This window comes from Lissotriton vulgaris, chromosome 5 (genome assembly GCF_964263255.1).
Source record: "Lissotriton vulgaris chromosome 5, aLisVul1.2, whole genome shotgun sequence".
Taxonomy (NCBI): domain Eukaryota; kingdom Metazoa; phylum Chordata; class Amphibia; order Caudata; family Salamandridae; genus Lissotriton; species Lissotriton vulgaris.
The window spans coordinates 1,676,226,954-1,676,246,427 of record NC_141693.1 but is presented as its reverse complement, the minus strand read 5'-3'; the positions used below and the strand labels follow the sequence as shown (position 1 = coordinate 1,676,246,427).

The window sequence follows — 19,474 nt, the reverse complement described above, 5'->3', positions numbered from 1 at the left end:
GGTCGGTCGGATGATCAACTGCCATCCTAAGTAGTCGGAGGACCCACCCGCCATATTACGATAGGAACTCAAGCACGACAGTCGGAAAGTGCTCAACGACACTGTGGCTTGTGTGCGGCTGTGGAAAAGGACCCTAACACAAACCGCAGTGTTATTCAGCACTTTGTGCACAACCGTGTGCCAGGCACCATGGGGTGTCTGGCACACGGTCCAATGATATGTGTGAGGGAACCACATGTGCCACCTTGGCCACTGATTAGTGGCCCACAGGGGTTGGGGGCCCTGCTTGGGGCCCACAAAGTCCCTTTTTATCTGTCTTTAAATGACGGTGGAACTGCCCTCTAAAGGCTGATGGAAATGGACATCGTACTCCCTATGGCAGTGCCTGTGCCTGCACCAACTCCATTGTAGGGATTTCGGTCCAATCGCCGCCCCAACAGGCACCCTGAGCCGGTCTGTCCCTCCGACCATTGTGGTCTGACCGACCGCATATTTATGTGGCGGACAGACCGCAAGCCTGGATGTCGGTGGGACCACCACTGACTGCCTGTCGGTGGCAGTCCCACAAACATCATAAGGCCTTCTGTATACATTTCAGAAATCTATAGCTTTCCTGGATCACCCAAAAGTTTCACACTGGTTTCCACCACAAACTGGAAGTAGGTTGAGAGCAAGAAAAATGGGAAATATGGGCTACCTCTTTGAAAACTGCCAAAACTGTGTTAAATTAGTTTTTTTTTATTCAACTCAGCATGTTTCTGAAAGTCGGAAGATGGTGACTTTAGCACAGCAAATCGTTTGTTGATGCCATTTTTAGAGAAAAGCCCTTTTATCTGGAGCACTTTTCTTCCTATTCCCCCCCCCCTCCCCCCCCCCCCCCCTCCACCCCTCCAAAACTCAAAATTTAGCTATATTTTGCCTATTTTCACGGTCCCATCCAGGGGGATGCACATACTCTGGTTTCTTTCAGAATCCCCTAGATGTTGGAAAGAAGAGTGCAAATTTAGGATGGATATATTATGTGGGGAAAAAAGTTATGGAACCCTAAGCAGGAAATACCTCAAATAGCCAAGAAAGGGCTCCGCTGTGGGGGGGTGAAGTCAATGGCAGCCAATGCAACAAACTGTGGTGGGACAGGTAAAGGGGGCACGGGGAGCGTGGGGGCACTGGTTTAATAATAAAGAAAGAAATCTTCCCTAATGTTGCCCCTTCCGCCTTGTGCCTCGGTGCTCCTCTGCTTCCAGTGCAGGGATTTTCCTGAGCTGGCTTGTTTAGCGATCGCTCAGGCACAGGGAGTCTGTGCCGTTTCTTCAACCCGGCTAGCCAATACAGCTGGGTTGGAGTAACCTAACTGCTCCAGTCGTTTGGCCAACCTAAGACATGCATAGCAGGCAGTGCACGTTATTCTGCCCCATATGCCATGGCCCGCCCTGCACACGCTGGCTCAGCCAGCCGTTGAAAAATAAAACAATAATAAAATATTGTTTTATTTTTCAACTGCTGGCTCTGAGCCAGTGGGGCGACGCTCCTCTGCCTTTGCGGAGGAGCTGCTGCTGGGTGAAGCTCCAGCAGTTAAGGGGTTGTGAATTATTCTACTAGCTTTTCTGTTGTAGGGCTTACATGATGACTAGTAGACTGACATGGAGCGAGAGAGTTTTTTAATGTTCCTGTTAGTTCACTGTTATCCCTCAGAAGATTAAGGCACATGGCGTTGCATTAGTGCTTTGATGCAGGCATCTTCCGAAGACACTATTGTCATGTGACTTATCATCTGTTCCTGCTTGTGGGGTTACAATTGGAGCAGTCTTAATGTCATTGGCTTACATTAATCTTCAAAATGTTCCTTACAACCAATAATTTGACTAACATTCGATTGTACAATGCAAAGAGAACCCAGCCACAATCTTAAGAAATTACAGAAATGCACATCTGTTTGTAAACACCCTTACATAATTGCTCCCTGGATTTCTCTGCGTGTACTTATGATTGTCTATCTCCTCTTCTTTATGCAGGGTGAGTTCTGCAGCGACAAACCCAAATCTGGGGCGAAGTATGGGCTTCCAGAGTCACTTGCGATCATTTCGGAGATGGGAGAGGTCACTGAGGGAATTATGGACACAAAGGTGCAGTGAAGGGATAATGCTCAGTTTGTGTAATTAGATGAGATGGAACATGTATTATACTGTGGTTGCTGATTGGACTTGGATTTCAAATAATTGGCCAAAGTTCCCTCTGATTCAAGTCACAAGTATTTTTAGGGTCTTGCAGACTTGCAACTCAGTGGTCCTTTGCATCATTAGTGAATCTACTTAATCCTTTGCCAGTCAGGTCTGATCTTGATAATTAATAGGCTGTTAGCCCTGTTCACAGTGGACTGTGTCATAATTGACAGTACTTAGACCCTCTGTTTGCAGCATCTTCCCTTGCTCTAAGGCTGTTTTTCTTTTCTGTGCGGACTTAAGTCACCAGTGCTCACAATCTGTTTCTCTCCTTGGACAAGCAAGTTCACAATGAGAATTAACAGAACTGATTAAAGCATTAAGGGAGCACTATAAAGCAGACCTGATTACTTGGCATTCTATATTTAAGGTTGGCAAACTCAATTAATTATAAATCGGGTTACAGGAAATCAGTCAACCAATTTGTTTGGAAACCATATGCCAATGTATGATGAACCTCTGGTTGATTCTTATTACGAACCCTACAAACTTTATTAAATAACCCGATTATTTAAAAGATCTGGCCCTGTAGATTGCATGTGTGGGTCATGCGGTTTGTAGACTTGGATTTTCAAAGCCCAATGAGTGCACAGGTGGGTGGATTGGGTGTCAGTAAGTACAGGAACTTGTGTTATTTTTATATAGCATTGTTAGTCACTTTTCGGTTACTTGAGAGCATTTAGTTTAGCAGAGGAGGGCTTAGCAGCAAGTTGTATCTGGTTGGTGACAGGGAAGGGCTAAGAGGGTTGTGACAAGATAGGTCGGAGTGTACCTATTTTGTGTTTCGCCAGTAGTCTTTACTCCATTTCTAATTTCATCGACATTGGAGTTTAGGAAAGCATTAATGCAATTACCAATTTATATTGAATTATGTAGAGCTAGTGTGTGTTTCCTGAAGATAAAGTGCTGGTTTCCACAGTGTTTGTGACGCTGTTCATGCCCGCTTTTCTCTCTTTTTTAGATGGCACATTTCCTCACACACTATGCTGACAAAATTGAGTCGATCCAATTTTCGGACCAGTTTTCCGGTGCAAAAGTAATGCAAGAGTATGTATATAAGATCTGACATTTAATTGTAGTGTAAATTGTCTGCTGCTCACTGCAGGCTCGAAAGTTCCCTTTGAGCAAGTATCTTCAAACTGGGGCGGCCTTTCTAGGGGGCCTGAATTGATTTCAAGGGAGTGCGAGTGGCAGTGAGACACACTGTAATGGGCCATCAAGTAGTGTCTTTTTTATTGTATGAATTTTTAGCGCAGCGGCCGCCAGACAATTATGTGAGCATCACTTGACATGGGCTTTGGCCACATTTGAGCGCTAGAAGTAAACGTTTTGATCTGTGGCAGAGATTAACTCTGCCTCTACGCATCTGTGATAAAAAAATTATTCATCCAGCTGCCTAAGATTGTACTTTAAGGTGCACGTGTGTCATTGGAATGCTAGTAAAATATCTTAAATCACCAGGTAACTTATGTTATTTTTCTCTGGCAGCAACACTGATTTAGAGGCGGGCAGTCATTAACCTACATGGATTTTTAGGGCTGGCTTGACAATGCAACTATTACTTGACCTTTTAACTTACACCAACATTATACTACAGTTCTTTGCTTCCACACACGTATATATCTATTCCTGTACAATTTTTTGTAGTGCTTCACATTACCATACACCGTTTCTTTAGCCGGCCTATTGGCATTTCCGATATTTGTTTACTCATATCCTGTCTAGAAGTAGGTGTTAGAATGATTTGTGTGGGTAGGGCAAGGAAAGGGATTATATAACCCTCAAAGCCCCTCTCACCCGCCGCCTTTTTTAAATAAAGGATCACCCTGTGGATACTTTTACAATTTAGGGAGTCCAGCTGCAGCTAGCATGTTGGCATTCCACATTTTTGAAATGGGTAACAGAAAATAATTTCAAAATATGTTCAAAGCTGTCCATTTTATAGAATAATTGAGAAAATTGGTTTGACAGTCCTGGGAGCCTGATTATTTACCTTTGCAAGTATTTAGTTTTGGGGCTTGATATTAACGCGTTTGAAGACTATGACCCTAGAACTAGAACCTACTTGTCTGACAGCTTGCTTCTTTGTGGTAGATGTGTAATTTTGGGGCTGGGTCCAAGAGTAGGGCAATGCCACCATATTTAAAGTCTCTACTTTCTAACAGAGTCCCTTTGATGGGAGGGCAATAGAAGTGGTTCTAAATCTACCATTGATTGGAGAGAAACTGCTGGGTTATAAAGGTTATCTATTTTTTCCATTGTCCTTGGACTGCTACCTTGCGCATGCGTCCAAAGAAAGTCAATTTGGCTCAAACTTTCTGAACTGCATGATATGTAACCCTTAGATTGTACTTTTGGCTAATGAATTTGCTCTCTGGTTTCATGTTTTAAAAACACATGCATCCGAAGAAATGTAATTCAAGGTTTATCTTGGTTGATATGTTTATATCACTACTTCTGCAGAAAGCACTCTTTTCACGACTAGCAAGGTTTAAGTTAACAAAGCAACAGGATGAGCCAATTGTACTACCACGCATGCCTTAACAACGCGGTCTGAACGACCACGCCTTTACCACGCATGCCTTTACAACAAATTTCATTGTAAAGGCATGTTTGCTTAAGGGATATGCATGGTAAATTCCATATTCCAGCCCACCTGCCCTGCGCCTTAACACTTGATACCCACGCCCTGTAATCCACCCTGCCCCAGCCCTTAAAACTACCCTGACTCCTCACCCTGACCCCTAAATCTGACCCCGCCCTACCAATAAAACTACCCCTTTCCCTTCTCCCCTGCCCTGAGGTCTAAAACCCAACGCTTTAAACTACCCGACCCCCTTCCCCCCCCCCCCCCCCCCCCGAGCTCTAAAACCCTGCCACCTAACAAAAACACGACCCGACACACCCGAGCCCTAAAACTAATCACTACCCATAAAAACTAGGCTCCCCCCAGCCGCACTTGCCTCATCACACCCTGAGCTTCCTGTCCCAATACTTCCTGTTCCTCTCCCCACTTAGCCGGTCAGCTAGACTGCCAGACAGGCAGAAACACTGATCCACCTGCGGGGAAAGAGCACGCATGGCTCATCCCACGTTGTAAAGGCTGTTTCATGGATAGACAGTTTAATGATGTTTTGGAACCCATCTAAAACACTGGCTTCTTGGAAACCAGCTTGAACTTTTCTTGTTCAGAGCATTTTTTCAATTTTGACAGACCAATAATAAGGAAGGGCAAGAGAAAACCCTTCAAGTCGGTAAAAATGGTTGAATTAGTTTGCTAGTCATTTTGGGGAAAATATCCACGTAGTTTATTGGTTGATTCTCATTGTTTGTATTTTAAATCTGTAATCCAGTTAAGGGCCAGCCTACATAACTCTGAACCAAACGTTCGCGCAACCAGCATATCAGCTTCTCTCTTCTGCTGGGAGATGCTGTAAAGACGGGTAGGCTGCATTTATTGAGGTTTGTAATCTTACAGTTGGGTCTTCAGAGGAAAGTAAGGTTGATTGGAAGGATTTAGATAGCATTCATCACCCCTTCAGGGTGGGACTCTTGACACTGGTCTAAATGACTGGGTGACCAAATAAGGCCTTCAAATTTTGTCTGAAACTTAGAAGTGAGTGAAATAGTGCAATTAGTGTCCGCTGGTAGCCCATTCCACAACTGAGGGTTTTGCATGGAAAACGAATAGCCTGTTTGGGTTGATTATACTTGAGAATCTTTAGCAGGACTTGTGTTTGTTACAACATAATTCTTGTGTAGAAGCCTGTGAGAGTGGGTAGATTTTGGAGCACAAAGTGAGATTTCAATCCTTATTCCAGTCTGTCAGTCTATGTTGACGTTGCCCCTACCCAACTTGCAGCATTGTATTGACATTTGCCTATAAACTGAGTACTGGCTACTCACATTGGTCTTGTGAGCTCAAAGGGTGCCAACACTGTATTGCCACTGTTTAGAAAACCATGGAATGTGTCTGTGCATGCCAAAATAAAATGTTCTGTAGTTGCTGTGCTTCGTTTGATCATTTGGATAATCTACTATGTTTTTTGACAGGGAGGGTCAGCCTTTGAAGTTACCTGACACAAAGAGAACACTGCTTTTTACATTTAATGGTAAGGACAGTATACTTATCCCCACCTGAAACCTTTTGTTTACTCAAATTGAGAAAGCAACATTTGATTCCTCTGGGAGGTCAAAAATCTACTTGTCCTCTTTTATTTTTTTTATCGTAGGCACTGTTAATATCATTGGTTTGTGATATACAGCAAAGAGAGCTAGGTGCACACAGCCTGCTCTATATCTCTCTACATTTATGTGCAGCCTGCATTTACCACATTGGTCAATTCTTAGCAAACCACTTGTCTTTCAATCAACCGTTCAATCTGTCTTAATCGCAGGGGTCCTATCCTTTGTCACTCATATTTATTTGTTTATATCTGGACCTTGCAATCCCTAAAATTGCAGGAAGAGTAGGGTGGCTTTTTAAAATACTAACTTCTTGATTTTTTTTCTGTGAAGATATAATCATATAGTTAAAACTTCAACTTTCATTTCCAAGGTATACGTTTTCAGAGATAATTAGCGTAGAAATCAAGGCACTGTTATTAATGTATCCATTCAGTGATGTATTTAATCTGCGAGCAGTACAGTGTGCACCCCATTGAAATAACCAACCTTGAGACTGAAATTCACCTACAATTCCTTCATTTTGAATATTCCTCGCTAACTTGCCCAGCCGCTTCTTCGATTAAAACTTCGTCTTCTCCTCTAATGATTTTCAGATAGTTCTTCAATTCTAAGTTAAGTTGTGGAATGTGGGGGGCGCTATAGAGCGCACCAGCAGAATGGCCGCGCTGCTGTGAGGCTCCTGCTTCCTGGGACCATTATCCTATAGTTATCCTGAGCAAATTTATTGCAGCGCGGAGCATAGTAAAGCCACAGCAGCGGGAGCCGTGTTGGTCCTCGTGGGAGACCGGAGCGGGCGAAATCGCTGGGAGGGCTCCGCCCGGAGGATCGCGATCAACTATGCAGGGGGCCCAAGCGAGCGCTCATACACCTGGGATTCCTGAAGACCCGCGTAGAGGAGGAGAGCGCTGATGTCACTGGGGGGCTACGGAGGAGTGTGGCGGTGTGACGTAGACAGGCCGGGGGTCGAGACTCTTCGCCCCCCATGAAATGGATGAAATGAAATGTAAATTTGTAGAGCGCGATTGCTGACCTGAGGCGTCCAAGCGCTAGCGGCAAGTATGATTTGCTTAACAGAAAGAAGTCGCTAAGGAATTAATGAGGGGCATTAGAGAGGAAAGTCTTCAGCTGATTCCGAAAGGAGGACAGATTAGAGTTGGACCTGAGTTGAAGGGGAAGTGAATTCCATAGCTAGCACACATATAGGAACTGGCTGCCAATAGGACAGAGATAGACAACTGTGGTCCAGTCATAGGCAATGTGCCTTGCATAAAGGAGCACACCCCAAATACGATGCCCCTGGGGAAGGCAAGTGGCTGTTGAAGGGCCCCATAAGGTGGAGTGGTAGTGGCGGGACACCCATACACTTCCCGCTGTGTATGGTGAGGAAGTGCTAGGGGCCCCAAGATTTGCGAATTGCAACGGCTGTGCCCAAGAGAGGCGCGGGGCCAGTGAACGTAGCTGGGCTGCACGTGAGATCCGCAAGGGGGCGCCGTGAAGCTGCCACTCAAGACTCAGAAGAGCAGGGCACCCACAGAGCTTTGCCGTGACGGACATTATAGAGATCGGGACGTGACTCTACGCGCGGCACGGAACAAGCAGACGCTAACGTATGATGGCAACACCTTCTCGATATACCCGGACTCTACACCCATGGTGCAGGAGGAGAGCAGCAAGTTTATAGAAGTCAAGAGAAAGTTGCGAGCGGCGAACATAGATTATGCGCTCCTGTATCTAGCGAAACTCAGGGTGACACACCATGGGAAGCAGAGGTTCTTTGTGAATCCACAACAAGTTGAAGACTTTCTCCTGTCAGTGAAGCGTGTGAATCGGGAGGAGGAGGGCAAGATGCTTTGCAGCGCCCAAACCGAGTTGGTAACAATGAGGACTTGGAATGACTATCGTCTGTGAACTCAATTGTGTATTGTAGGGTAATGTTTGGTGGTCTGATGGAACGGGTGATTAACCTGGCTTGAGGAAGGTGAGATCTTTCTAAATTGACTCATTTGCTCTTATATTATTGAAGTTCCAGGCTCCGCCCCCCTCACCACAAGGACTAGCACGATAACACAGGGAGGCTTGTGGGTAGCGGGGAGAATGTATAGCTGTCTAGACATGTCCCCCAATGGGTATTCCCCCATGGAAGATCTAAGCGCAATGGGTGAGGGGGGGTAACATGTTGTTTGCTCCAGTTGGGAGAAGGGGAGGGGGGAGGATATTGCATTCAGGCAAAGTTGGGTTACTTCAGTGGGTGGTGGGCGGTAGGGGACTGGGGTTAGTTGGTTGGTTCATAAGAGACTTTGAATGTACGGCTTCCTTGTTAGGGGGCAAGTTGGTAGGGTAGGAAGACAGAGAACAGCATCAAACAAGCAGCGATTGGCAGAAGTGTGAGCAGGTACAAGGCTGGGTGAGGATTGCATGGATGAAGGGTATGACGCGGACAATGCTTAGACACTATGGCTAACATGACTATGGGTACACTAAATATTACATGGAATGTGAGAGGGATGGGCGACCCCAGGAAAAGGATGCATATATTATCCTACCTTGACAGACATAATGTGCACATTGCTATGCTGCAGGAGACTCACTTTGCGCGTCAGAAGCAGCACACCTTCGCCGCCAGATGGGCGGAACACAGAGTCTTCTCTTCTTACTCCACTTATGCAGGGGGAACAGCGATATTAATAAAGAGACAGGTTCTCTTCCGGCTGGAGGGCAGTACGTGGGACACGGAGGGCAGGTTTTGCATAGCAAGGGGACCGTTGGGCACCACGTCCGTAATGCTAGTCTGTTGTTATGGGCCAAACACGGATGAGCCGGGTTTTTTGGATACGCTATGGGCTAAGAATTTTGAGGTAGACACCACTCATATCATTTGGGGAGGCGACTTTAATGTGACCTATTGTCCTGGACAGGACTGATCGCACCACGCCCAACACCATTAAACTAAGGCACAGGCTGGGCTGAGGGCCATTATGTCTGCCTATCAGCTTGTAGATGCCTGGCGTCATACACACCCACATGCAAGAGAGGGCACGCATTTTACAGCGCAGGCGCAAACATGGGCTTGATTGGATTACTTTTTAATATCCAGGGGAACAGCCCCCGCAATACACTCTCTGAAGCACCTGGCACGCTCTTACTCGGACCATGCGCCAGTGGTGATGGCACTCTCCTCTGCTGATTTCGCTACACCACACAGCCCCTGGCGACTACATGCCCCTATACTGCTTGATACAATGTTCCAGGAGGAATTGAGGGAAAAAATAAGTGACTTTTTTGAACGTAATAGAGGTTCCGTGAATAGTGTTGAGATTGTCTGGGAGGCCTTTAAGGTCACAGTCCGAGGATACTGCATAGCTAAGGGGTCCGGCGTGCTGAGGGATATCATGTACTCCCTGAGCGCTCTTGAAACAAATCTTAAGACACTAGAGACGGAACTTGCACGAGATCCAGCGGGGGCCTCACAGGCAGCTTTCAGAAGTAAGCCTTCTGACTATATGGAAGAAGCGAGGAGAGAAACGCCATTCAGAGGTAAATACTGGATTGCCCGCCAGTATGGCGAAGGGGAGAGGCCTGCAAAAGCACTGGCGCAGAAGGTGGGGCGGCCTAGATACAACAATTATGTAATGGAAGTGTTGGGTCTGGAGGGGGAGGTGTGCCATGATACAACTACTATACTTAACGCGTTCTTGAGGCATTACAAAAACCTTTATAGTACAACCAGAACTACTAACCTTGAATTGGACGGCTTTTTGGGGGAAGTAGCGCTGGGCTGGCTCAGCGACGTGCAGAGAACTTTCTTGCGCGCACCCTTTGAACTAGATGAGGTACGGGATGCGATCATGTGTCTGCAGGCTGGGAAGGCCACAGGGACGGATGGCATCCCAGCAGAATTTTACAAAACATACGTGGACCTAATGGCCCCTATACTTCGGAAAGTGTATGAAGATGCACTAGAAGTGGGTCATCTGCTGGCCTCTATGAGGGAAGCGCTCATATTGTCGCTGCTAAAACCGGGTAAAGAACCAAACCAATGCGACTCGTATAGGCCCTTGTCGCTCCTTAATTGCGTTACAAACATTTTGGCCAAATTGATTGCAACGCGCCTGAGTCTCTTAATGGAAAGCCTGATACTCCCCGACCAATCGGGCTTTGTACCTGGTAGGGCCACTTCCCACAACTTGAGGATGTTATTTCCCGTCTTAAATAATGTCTCGGCTGACCTGCCGCTGGCGGCCGTTTTTTTAGATGCCACTAAGGCATTTAACTCCATAGAGTGGGATTATATCTTCGGAGTCATGAGACGAATGGGCTTCCCCCCGCTGTTCTTGTCATGGATCGAATTGTTATACTGCATGCCAGTGCCAAAGGTCCTCATTAATGGGCACACGTAACAAACTTTTAGTATCACGAGCGGGACATGGCAAAGGTGCCCCCTCTCCCCCTTGCTTTTCCCAATAGCGACAGACCACTGGCGGCAAAGCTTAGACAACATCACAATGATAAGGCCCTCCGTTGTAATCTACGGCAGGTGCTAATCTCATTATATGCAGACGACATCACTCTGTATGTGCGTGACCCCCAGCAAAACCTGAATCAGATATTGAGAGAATGTACTGGTTTTGGGCGTCTCTCTGGAGTTTAGATAAAGTGGGGAAAATCATGCATTTTTCCCTTGACTGCAGCCACGACGCGCTTCTCGCCAGATTTCCCCCTGGAGTGGTGTGAGGAAGAAGTGAAATACTTGGGGATCAGAGTTACCAGGGATAGAGAGAAGAACTTATGAGGCTAAACTATCGCACAGCCATGACTAGCATAACAGATTGTGTCACGCGCTGGGTGGCACTGCCCCTCTCCATGGCGGGTCGCGCTTCTCTAATTAAAATGGTAGTACTCCCCCGACTTCTGTATTTATTTCTGAATATCCCCTTTTGTCTGGGTGTCTTTCTTCAAATCACTTAGATCGGAGCTGCTGCGGCTGGTGTGGGGGGGAAAACAGCCTAGAATGCAATGGGAGGTGATGGTAAGACCATATTCGCAAGGCGGTTTTGGTATACCAAATTTTTAACTTTATTCTCGGAGTGTGCAGGCCCACTACGCCTGGTTCTGGTGAAACAGCCTAAATACATGCCACAAGTGGCGGCAGAACACTGGCTGTCATACCAATTGAGGGTGCACTGTATGTGGGAGTTGCAAAGAGAGATAGGACAGCCAACGCCCTCGCAGGCATGATAACGGCTTGGCAGCGCATACAGCATATGCTGAATGTGCCCATGGCATATTCGCCCCTACTGCCCCTTACATATCACCCCACCATGCCTCTATTACAGGAAGGAGTCTTTAGGAATTTCCAACAGCGGACTCGTGTGTATAACTGGGGGGACCTGTACCACGAAGGACAATTCCGTATTATTGACCACTTGTTCCAGTCCGCACGGAAGACGCCACTAGATGTCTTCCTCTATCTCAGACTGTGAATTGGGATGAGAAATATTACTCCTGACTTTCCTGCGGAACCGCAGGTGCTGACCCCACTGCAGCTTGTTTTGGAGAGGGCCTCGCCCAAACTGTTGGTTTCGTTGCTCTATAGCTCGGTACACTCACAAATGACGAACACCCCTCCGCCTTCGCATAAGAAATGGGATAAGGAGTTGGGCCTTGTGCTGACGGACGAACAATGGCAGAAGAGCTGTCTGCAAACTGAACGTGTATCTGCTAGCAGTAGACTTAGGCTCACACATTATACATTTTTACACAGACTGTATTATACCCCAGCCAAGATGTACACGTTCAAGTTGAGAGAGGATGATAGGTGTGATAGATGTCGTAGGGAGGGGGTGGACTTCCGTCACCTGAGGTAAATGCATACTGGGATCGAGTATTTAAGGCATTGCACGAAATGATAGGTGCACCTGTGAAGGCCACACCACTGACAGCACTACTGGGTTATGTCAAACCAATCTGCCTAGAACACCGCAAATTCACCACGCTGGCACTACTCATGGCTAAGAGAAGGATAGCGTGCCTGTGGGGCAGGGGTCGGGCACCAAAGTTTAAGGATTGGATTGCTGATTTGGTTATGTGCCAGGAGAGGCTCTCCACCTATGCAGAGCTACTTCCAGTGGCCTCCCGGCCCAGGGATATGTGGGCCCCACTACAGTGCTACTTGCTAGCTCACCTGAGAGAGGAAGAGTGATAGACTAGAGTGACGTATGAGAGGAGGTGCAGTGGGTCGGGATGCCTGGAAATGGAGAGACCGGGGAACAAATTACCGTAACAGTAAGGACGCTGACTGTTGCCAACAGTAGCGGAGGCTACAGAGATGCTTCCGGATGTATGGATATTGTTTATACTTCTATTTATGTTTTACTATATTAGCATGTCTAGGAAAAGCCGTTGCGTATTTAGATGCCCATATTACTCACAATGCACGCAGATGTTCTGTAATTGTTGTATCAATGAGAACCTTGCCTGGTCACAGAAGGACTGTATGTACTGTTAAGCTATTCCTGACCTGTATCGCAAATTGTTGTCTGGTGATGCTCTGAAACTGTCCGTTTGAAAATCAGTAAACGGATGTAAAAAAAAAAAGTTGTGGAATGTCTAAGGCCTCTGTTTACCTGGTCTAATCCTTAGATTATTCAAGGGAATGTTAAGGTTACTGATTTGAGAGATTAGTACACTTGCTTGCTACCATGCTTCTTCTCCCCAATCTGTTTTAACTGAAAAGGATGTCAGATTTTCAATTACTTATGTTTTTTACGAGCTCAGGCAAATCAGCTTTAGGTATCGAAGCTAGCATTTGAATGGTAAGGGGGATGAAGCCACTTCACAGTAAGTGCTTGGCAAGGAAATAAGGTAGAGAAGAGCCCTGCCCTAAAGCAAGGTGAAGCATTGAAAGCAATGAGGAAGTGAGAGAAAGCTGAGCTGCTGGGAAGACCAACTATGCATAGCAAGACAAGTAAAAAAAGCTTAAGCAGCAAGGTAGCTGGAAAGCAGCCCAATTTTTTAGACAGGAAGTCCATGGCCATATCTACAGCCCACTTATTAGAAGTAGTCCGTGCATCCCTCGATCCATCTAAATGGACACTAGATGAAATACAAATAACCTGTTCTCATATTAAATTCATAAACTCTGTGAAGATGGTTAGTGACTGTTTTTGTGCATTACTCCTACTCTTCTTTCTGGACTGATAACTAATCCGTTCAATCCAAAGAGCTTGAATTTGTTGGTAGTTGGCTCTTTACATAGTGGACCAAAATGAGGTACACCATGTAGAAAGTCTAGGCAACCCTTATTGGTTTACCGAGGCAAAAATGTTACAATTAAATGGGTGAGCGGTTTAGGCTTGTCAGCGGGTAGTTCTATGCATTTGATGTACTCGCAGAAGTAATAAATGAGTCCCACACGAGAATAAATCGGAGACCAATTAAAAAAAATAACTTCTTTTATGTAAATTTTGATACCAAAAACTTCGTTATAAAATAAGTACTTTTTTAAATATTCATTTTTACTGGTGAGTAAATAGTTCACTTAAATGTTGAATACAGTTATTCACGATTTGGTTTCTGGGGGTCTCCTTAGTGTCTTAGGGGGCCAAGGTCCAAAGTATCACCAGCAATTACTCGTCACCTGGCCTGGGGCGTCCGGGTGCAGAGGGGCTGGTCGGGTTGGTAGCTGTGCTCGCGCAACGCCGGTGGAAAGAAGGGAGGCCACCTAGATACTGACTGCAGAAGGGGACTTGGGGTCAAGTCTGGGAGCTCCCAACCGGAGATCGGGTCACAAGTGTCTTGGGGACAAGAAGGCACAGTTGGTTCGTTTGTACCCAGGCTGGGGCGCAAGGGTGCAGAGTGAAAAGGTAAGATGGGCTCTGTGCTTTCTAGGGCCTTGCAGTTGTCTGGCATTGTCAGTTGAGGGTGCAAAATCAGGCCATCTGAGCTACTCTATAAGTGGTTCTCTGCGGTGTTGACGTTCCTCAACGGCTGCTCAGTCTCTGTGCAGTGGGAATCTGGATTGGACTCTCATGGGCTCTGTTTGCTGCAAGGGATCTGGTTCCCCGGTTATTGGTCCTGGTATCCTCTCACTTGGTGGGGGGACAGATCTGACCTTCAGGAGTGCAGCATCCTCTTCCTGGAAGGCTGATGTGTCTGGTTGTTGTTGAGGAGTGGCAGCTCGGCCAACCGAACTTTGCGTGTCAGTGCCTGCGAACTACGCCAAGGGAGATTACTGTCCATTTCCAAAGGGCTGGCAGTCTTGCGGCGTTCTTGGAAGCTGGTCAGGTGCAGGACAAGACCCTGGTCACGATTGTCGAGACAGGTACAGGCAGGCAGGGTTTGGCACCAAAGGTCCACAGCAGTCTTCAGTTCTCGCTTTTCCCGCTGCTCTTCTTTGTCCTCTTCTTCTTCTTTGTCTTCCTCATCCTCTTCTTCTTTGTCGTCCTCGTCCTCTTCTTCTTCGTCTGTAGAATCTGAGGTCCTGGTGTTAGGGGTATCACCTAAATGCTCAATTTAGGGACATTAGGAGGAGTGACCGGTAGTAGCCAATGGGCTACCTAGCTGTAGGGTGTCTACACCGCCTATGACTTCTGTTGGAAGGGGGCATAACTCTGACTGAGAGAGCTTCATTTTACGAAAACGAAGATGGTGGTATTCTAAAAGTTGTTCGACATCAGGTAGCCTTCCTTAGGTGTGGAAATAGCCTTGGAGGGGGACATGCCTCCTAATTACCTAATTTTCCCGCCTGTCCTGGTGCCAAATGGACCCGGGCACTGTGTGGCATTTCCCCTGTTTAGGGAAACTCTGGGTCGCATATCAAAGGCGGCAGAGGTCTTTGAAGCCTCCTGTCTTGATGTGCTGATCACTTAGCCATCATGCTTGGAGGAGGTGACAACACCTTCAGCTGGAGTAGGCATTGTTTTTGCCCTCCGAGCACACAAGCTCTCGTCTGCAGGGGGTCAGAACCCTATCTGTGGTGGCAGGCTGGTCTACACAAGTCAGCCAGCATACAAGTAGTCGGTAGGATTTCAGGGGGTACCTTTAAGGTGTCCACTGGGTGCATGTATTAATAAAACCATAACTGGAATCCAAGTGGTTTATTAATACGAAATGTTTGATACCAAACATCTCTACTTTCAGTGAAGCCATCATATAGCTGTACTCAAAATGGTTTCCCTGTTCGCTTGGAATATCTAAGAATTGACTTGGACATCACAGGGTCATATCTGCTCATGCATATATGTCCACACATATAGCATAGTGCACCCTACCTTAGGGCTGTAAGACCTGCTGTATGGGCGACTTACCTATACTGCATGTAGTGTCTGCAGGCATGGTGCGCAGGAGGTGAGCCATGTCGTCTTCACTTTTCTCTGCACCATGGCACATAGCCTGCAATGGCAGATTGCATGTTGATGCTGAGGTATCCCTTAGGGTGGCACAATACATGCTGCAGCTCTTAGGAAGCACCTTTAGCCTCCTTGCCCTACGTACCAGGGATACCATGTACTAGGGATTTACAGGGGGTGCTAAAGGTATTGCCAATTGAGGGAACAATTTTACAGTTTGAGAAAGAGATCTGGCACTGTGTACCAGGATAGCAGGAACCCGGTGCACTTGCATCAAATTTGCAGATACCAGGCAAAAAGTGGGGGTGACCATGTCAAAAAGGGGCCCTTTCCTACAGAAATTATAAGACCAAAGTAAAAACCCAGAGCAAGTGTAGTTCAAAAAGGAAACTGCAGTTATTCGCTTCTGCACTATGAATCCACTTACTAAATTCTTTTTAAATTTCTTTTAGATTTGATAAGCGTTTGGCTTTGAAAAAAGAAACAGAATAGTAATCCAGTGGTTAAAACATTGTGAAATGAAATTTAAATCAAATTACATTACATTTATAAAGAGCGATGGCTACCCTGAGGCCTCCCAGCGCTGCGGACTGGACACAGAAAGACAGAGGAGATAAGTTAAATACAGTTCTTAAAAAGGTGCGTTTTTAGGAGTTCACGAAATGCCAGCTAGTTGGGCTCCTTACGGAGAAGTAGAGGAAGGGCGTTCCATTGGGTGGCGGCATTGTGAGAAAAGGAGCGCCCGCCGCATCTGGCTCTGCTTACTCTAGGGGGTAAGGCCAGAAAAGAAGATGTCGAACAAAGGTTTGTGCTCAGACAGTACGGGGTGATTGGAGATTGGATAACAGCTGGGCTCCTCTTCCAGAAGGCCTTACAGGCCAGGCACATGGCCTTAAACTGAATCCTCTCCCAGATCGGCAGCCAATGAAGGCTCCTAAGTGCTGGTTTGGTAGATTGCCAACAGGGAATCTGAAGTAACAGGCAGACTGATCAATTTTGAATGACCTGGAGCTTATGAATGGTGGAATGAGGGGCTCCTAGATAAAGGGCATTCCCATAGTCCAGGCGGGAGAGGATGAGGGCCTGGACCATAATACTTCTGGCCTGAAAGGGGAGAAGGGGGAGGATCCCGCAAAACATCCTCAGCAGGCCGTAACATGTGCAGAAAGCTTTGTTGCCTGACAGTTAAAATTAAGCGAACAGTCGTGCCAGAATCTGAGACTCTTAATCTGATCTTTCGGGCCAAGGCAATTGGGCCAGAGCAGGGTGGAGTTGAAGGAGGCGGGGTTGCCAAGAAGCATCAGCTCTGTTTTATCCCCATTGAATTTAAGGCAGGAGAGTTGCATCCACTTGGCCACCTCCTCTAGGCAAGAGCCCAGTGTGCTAGATGACCCCTCGGTGTGATGTAATGCCACCACAAGTTGAGTGTCATCTGCATAGGTGATGATTTTAATGCCAAATGGATGGACAATCTCTGCTAGGGGTCTCATGTACACATTAAACAAAGTGGGGATCAGGGAGGAGCCCTGAGGAACCCCACAGCTGAGAGGCAACCTCTTAGAAACCACATCACCTTCAAAGACTTGAAAGGAACGCCTGCTGAGGCCGTGTGATTGCAGTGCCGGACACTCCCACACTCTTGAATATGGGGATCAGCGTGTTATGATTAGCAGTGTCAAATGTGGCACTTAGGTCGAGGAGGATAACCGCTGCAGTACCTCCTTGATCCAGTATCCTCCTCTCATCCTCCGTTATCGCTAGAAGAACGGTCTCGATCCCGCGTTGAGGACTGAAACCCGTCTGGGAGGGATGGAGCAGCTCATTTGTTTCCAAGAACTCTACCAGCACAGTATTTATTGGCTTTTCTAGGATCTTCCTCAACCAGGGAAGGAGAGATAGGGCGGTAGTTGGCCACATTAGCCTAATCAAGATTAGGTTTCTTTAGCAGGTTTTTAACCATTGCACATTTCCAGGCATCAGGTACTGTGCTTGATGCAATGAAGTTGTTCATAAGATCAAGGATTACAGGACAGATGGTATCAGCAGCTAATGTAAGGGCCTGAGATGGGGCAGGTTTTAAGGGAGACCCAGATTTTAGTTTTGTCATAATCTAATCCAGTAGGGCGGGGTCCAGAGAGGGAAATTGCCCAAGTGAGGTTTGGGTTACAGAGAGTGGATCCGGGATAGAGGTCCTAGGTTGAAGAATCTGAGTTACTGAGAATGACGAGTAGATGGTTTGAGTTTTTTGCTGAAAAGAACTCTGCCAAATCATTACAGGGCATGAGAGCTCCCTCTGGCGCAGATTGTTTTTGAGGCAACTTAAAGAGAGTTTCGGCAATTTTAAAACATTTCTTTGGGGCAGTTTGCGGCTGAATTGAGTTTCATTTCATAAAAGGAGGCTTGGGCAGTTTTAATTTCGGACTCTGATTGACTCCCCATATTTTAGCTTACTAGAGTCTGAATAATTCTGTCTCCACCTTCTTGCAAGCCTTCTGCAGGATTGCTTTAGATCTTTTAGATTGGGGGAAAACCAGGGGGGGGGAATTTTCAGCTTGGATATTTTGAGGGTGGGTGTCTTAGGGAGTACTACCTGCAGAGAACTATCGATCCAGTAATTAAATTTGTCAATGGCTGCGTTGGGGTTGGGTTCGATAGGGAGTCTGGACCATTTTCTATCCAAGGTGGAGGTTATACTAGAGGAAGCCAGGGGGTCCGACATTTCCCAAGATAAGGGGATCAAAAAATTATGCGACCAGGGAAGTGGGACAGGGGTTCCTACGGTGAGCTTGTTACAATTGCTAAACACAGGATCTAAAAGGTGGCCTTTAACCCCTTCACTGCGGCGGCTATTCCGCCGCAGTGCTAAGGGTGCGGGGCGGAAATGTGGCGGGCGCATGCTGGTGACTGAACCGCTCCGTCACCATCGTCGGTTGCGCTGTGCTTATAACTGAGCTGTTCCGTCATGGCCCCGCCCGCTCAATAGAACGCTCAGCGCAGGCGCGGAATTCGCTCCGCGCATGAGCGTCGGGCAGGCCATGACGGAACCGCTCAGTCATCAGCACAGCGCCACCGCAGCTGATGACGGATCGGTTCCGTCATCAGCAGAGGAGGGGTTAATATGAGTGGATGCAAGTACTGTCTGGGAGAGCTACAGATGGACTATCTGCTCATTCGCCATATGATCAGAGGGTTCATTTAAGTGAGAATTAAGGTCCCCGAGCACCGTGAAATTGGATCGGCATACGCTAAATTAGCGACAGTTAACGGTAGAGCAGTGAGAAATTGTCCTGGGGCACCAGGAGGGCGATAGATTAATATACCAGATAGTGTTCGTAGGTAAAAACATTGATAGAAAAGGCCAGACTTTCACAATTCGGTAATGGGTCTGCAGAAATGAGGGGGCTGAATTTTTTATTAAGAACAATAGCTATACCTCCTCCTTTACAAATCTTACGATCCACCCATAATATAGAGTAGCGGGGTGGGAGGGTTTGAGCAAGAATAGGCTCAGATTCTTTGTGAAGCCGCGTCTCTGTCAAAAAAAGGGCTTTGGGCTTTAGGTCCTCCAGCAAAATAGTAAGTTCTTTCGAGTGTTTGGAGAATGATCTACAATTCAATAGAAACATCCTAAAAGGGAATGAGTTGCCAGAAGGCATAGGAGCTTTACTACCAGGCAGAAAGAAAAAGTTAGTGGGAGCAGTGAGGGACCCTGTCTGCAAC

The 19,474-nt window shown here is 46.7% G+C and overlaps 1 protein-coding gene across 1 annotated transcript in view; it reads left to right on the top strand.

The window, feature by feature from the left end:
• The window catches only part of CCDC47 (coiled-coil domain containing 47), a 240,077-nt gene that overhangs the window by 149,914 nt on the left and 70,689 nt on the right, over positions 1 to 19,474 (top strand). Inside the window, exons 8-10 of the mRNA XM_086923806.1 lie at positions 2,013 to 2,123; positions 3,181 to 3,266; positions 6,273 to 6,331. Coding sequence (XP_086779932.1) covers positions 2,013 to 2,123; positions 3,181 to 3,266; positions 6,273 to 6,331 — 256 coding nt within the window. The remainder of the gene's footprint in view (positions 1 to 2,012; positions 2,124 to 3,180; positions 3,267 to 6,272; positions 6,332 to 19,474) is intronic.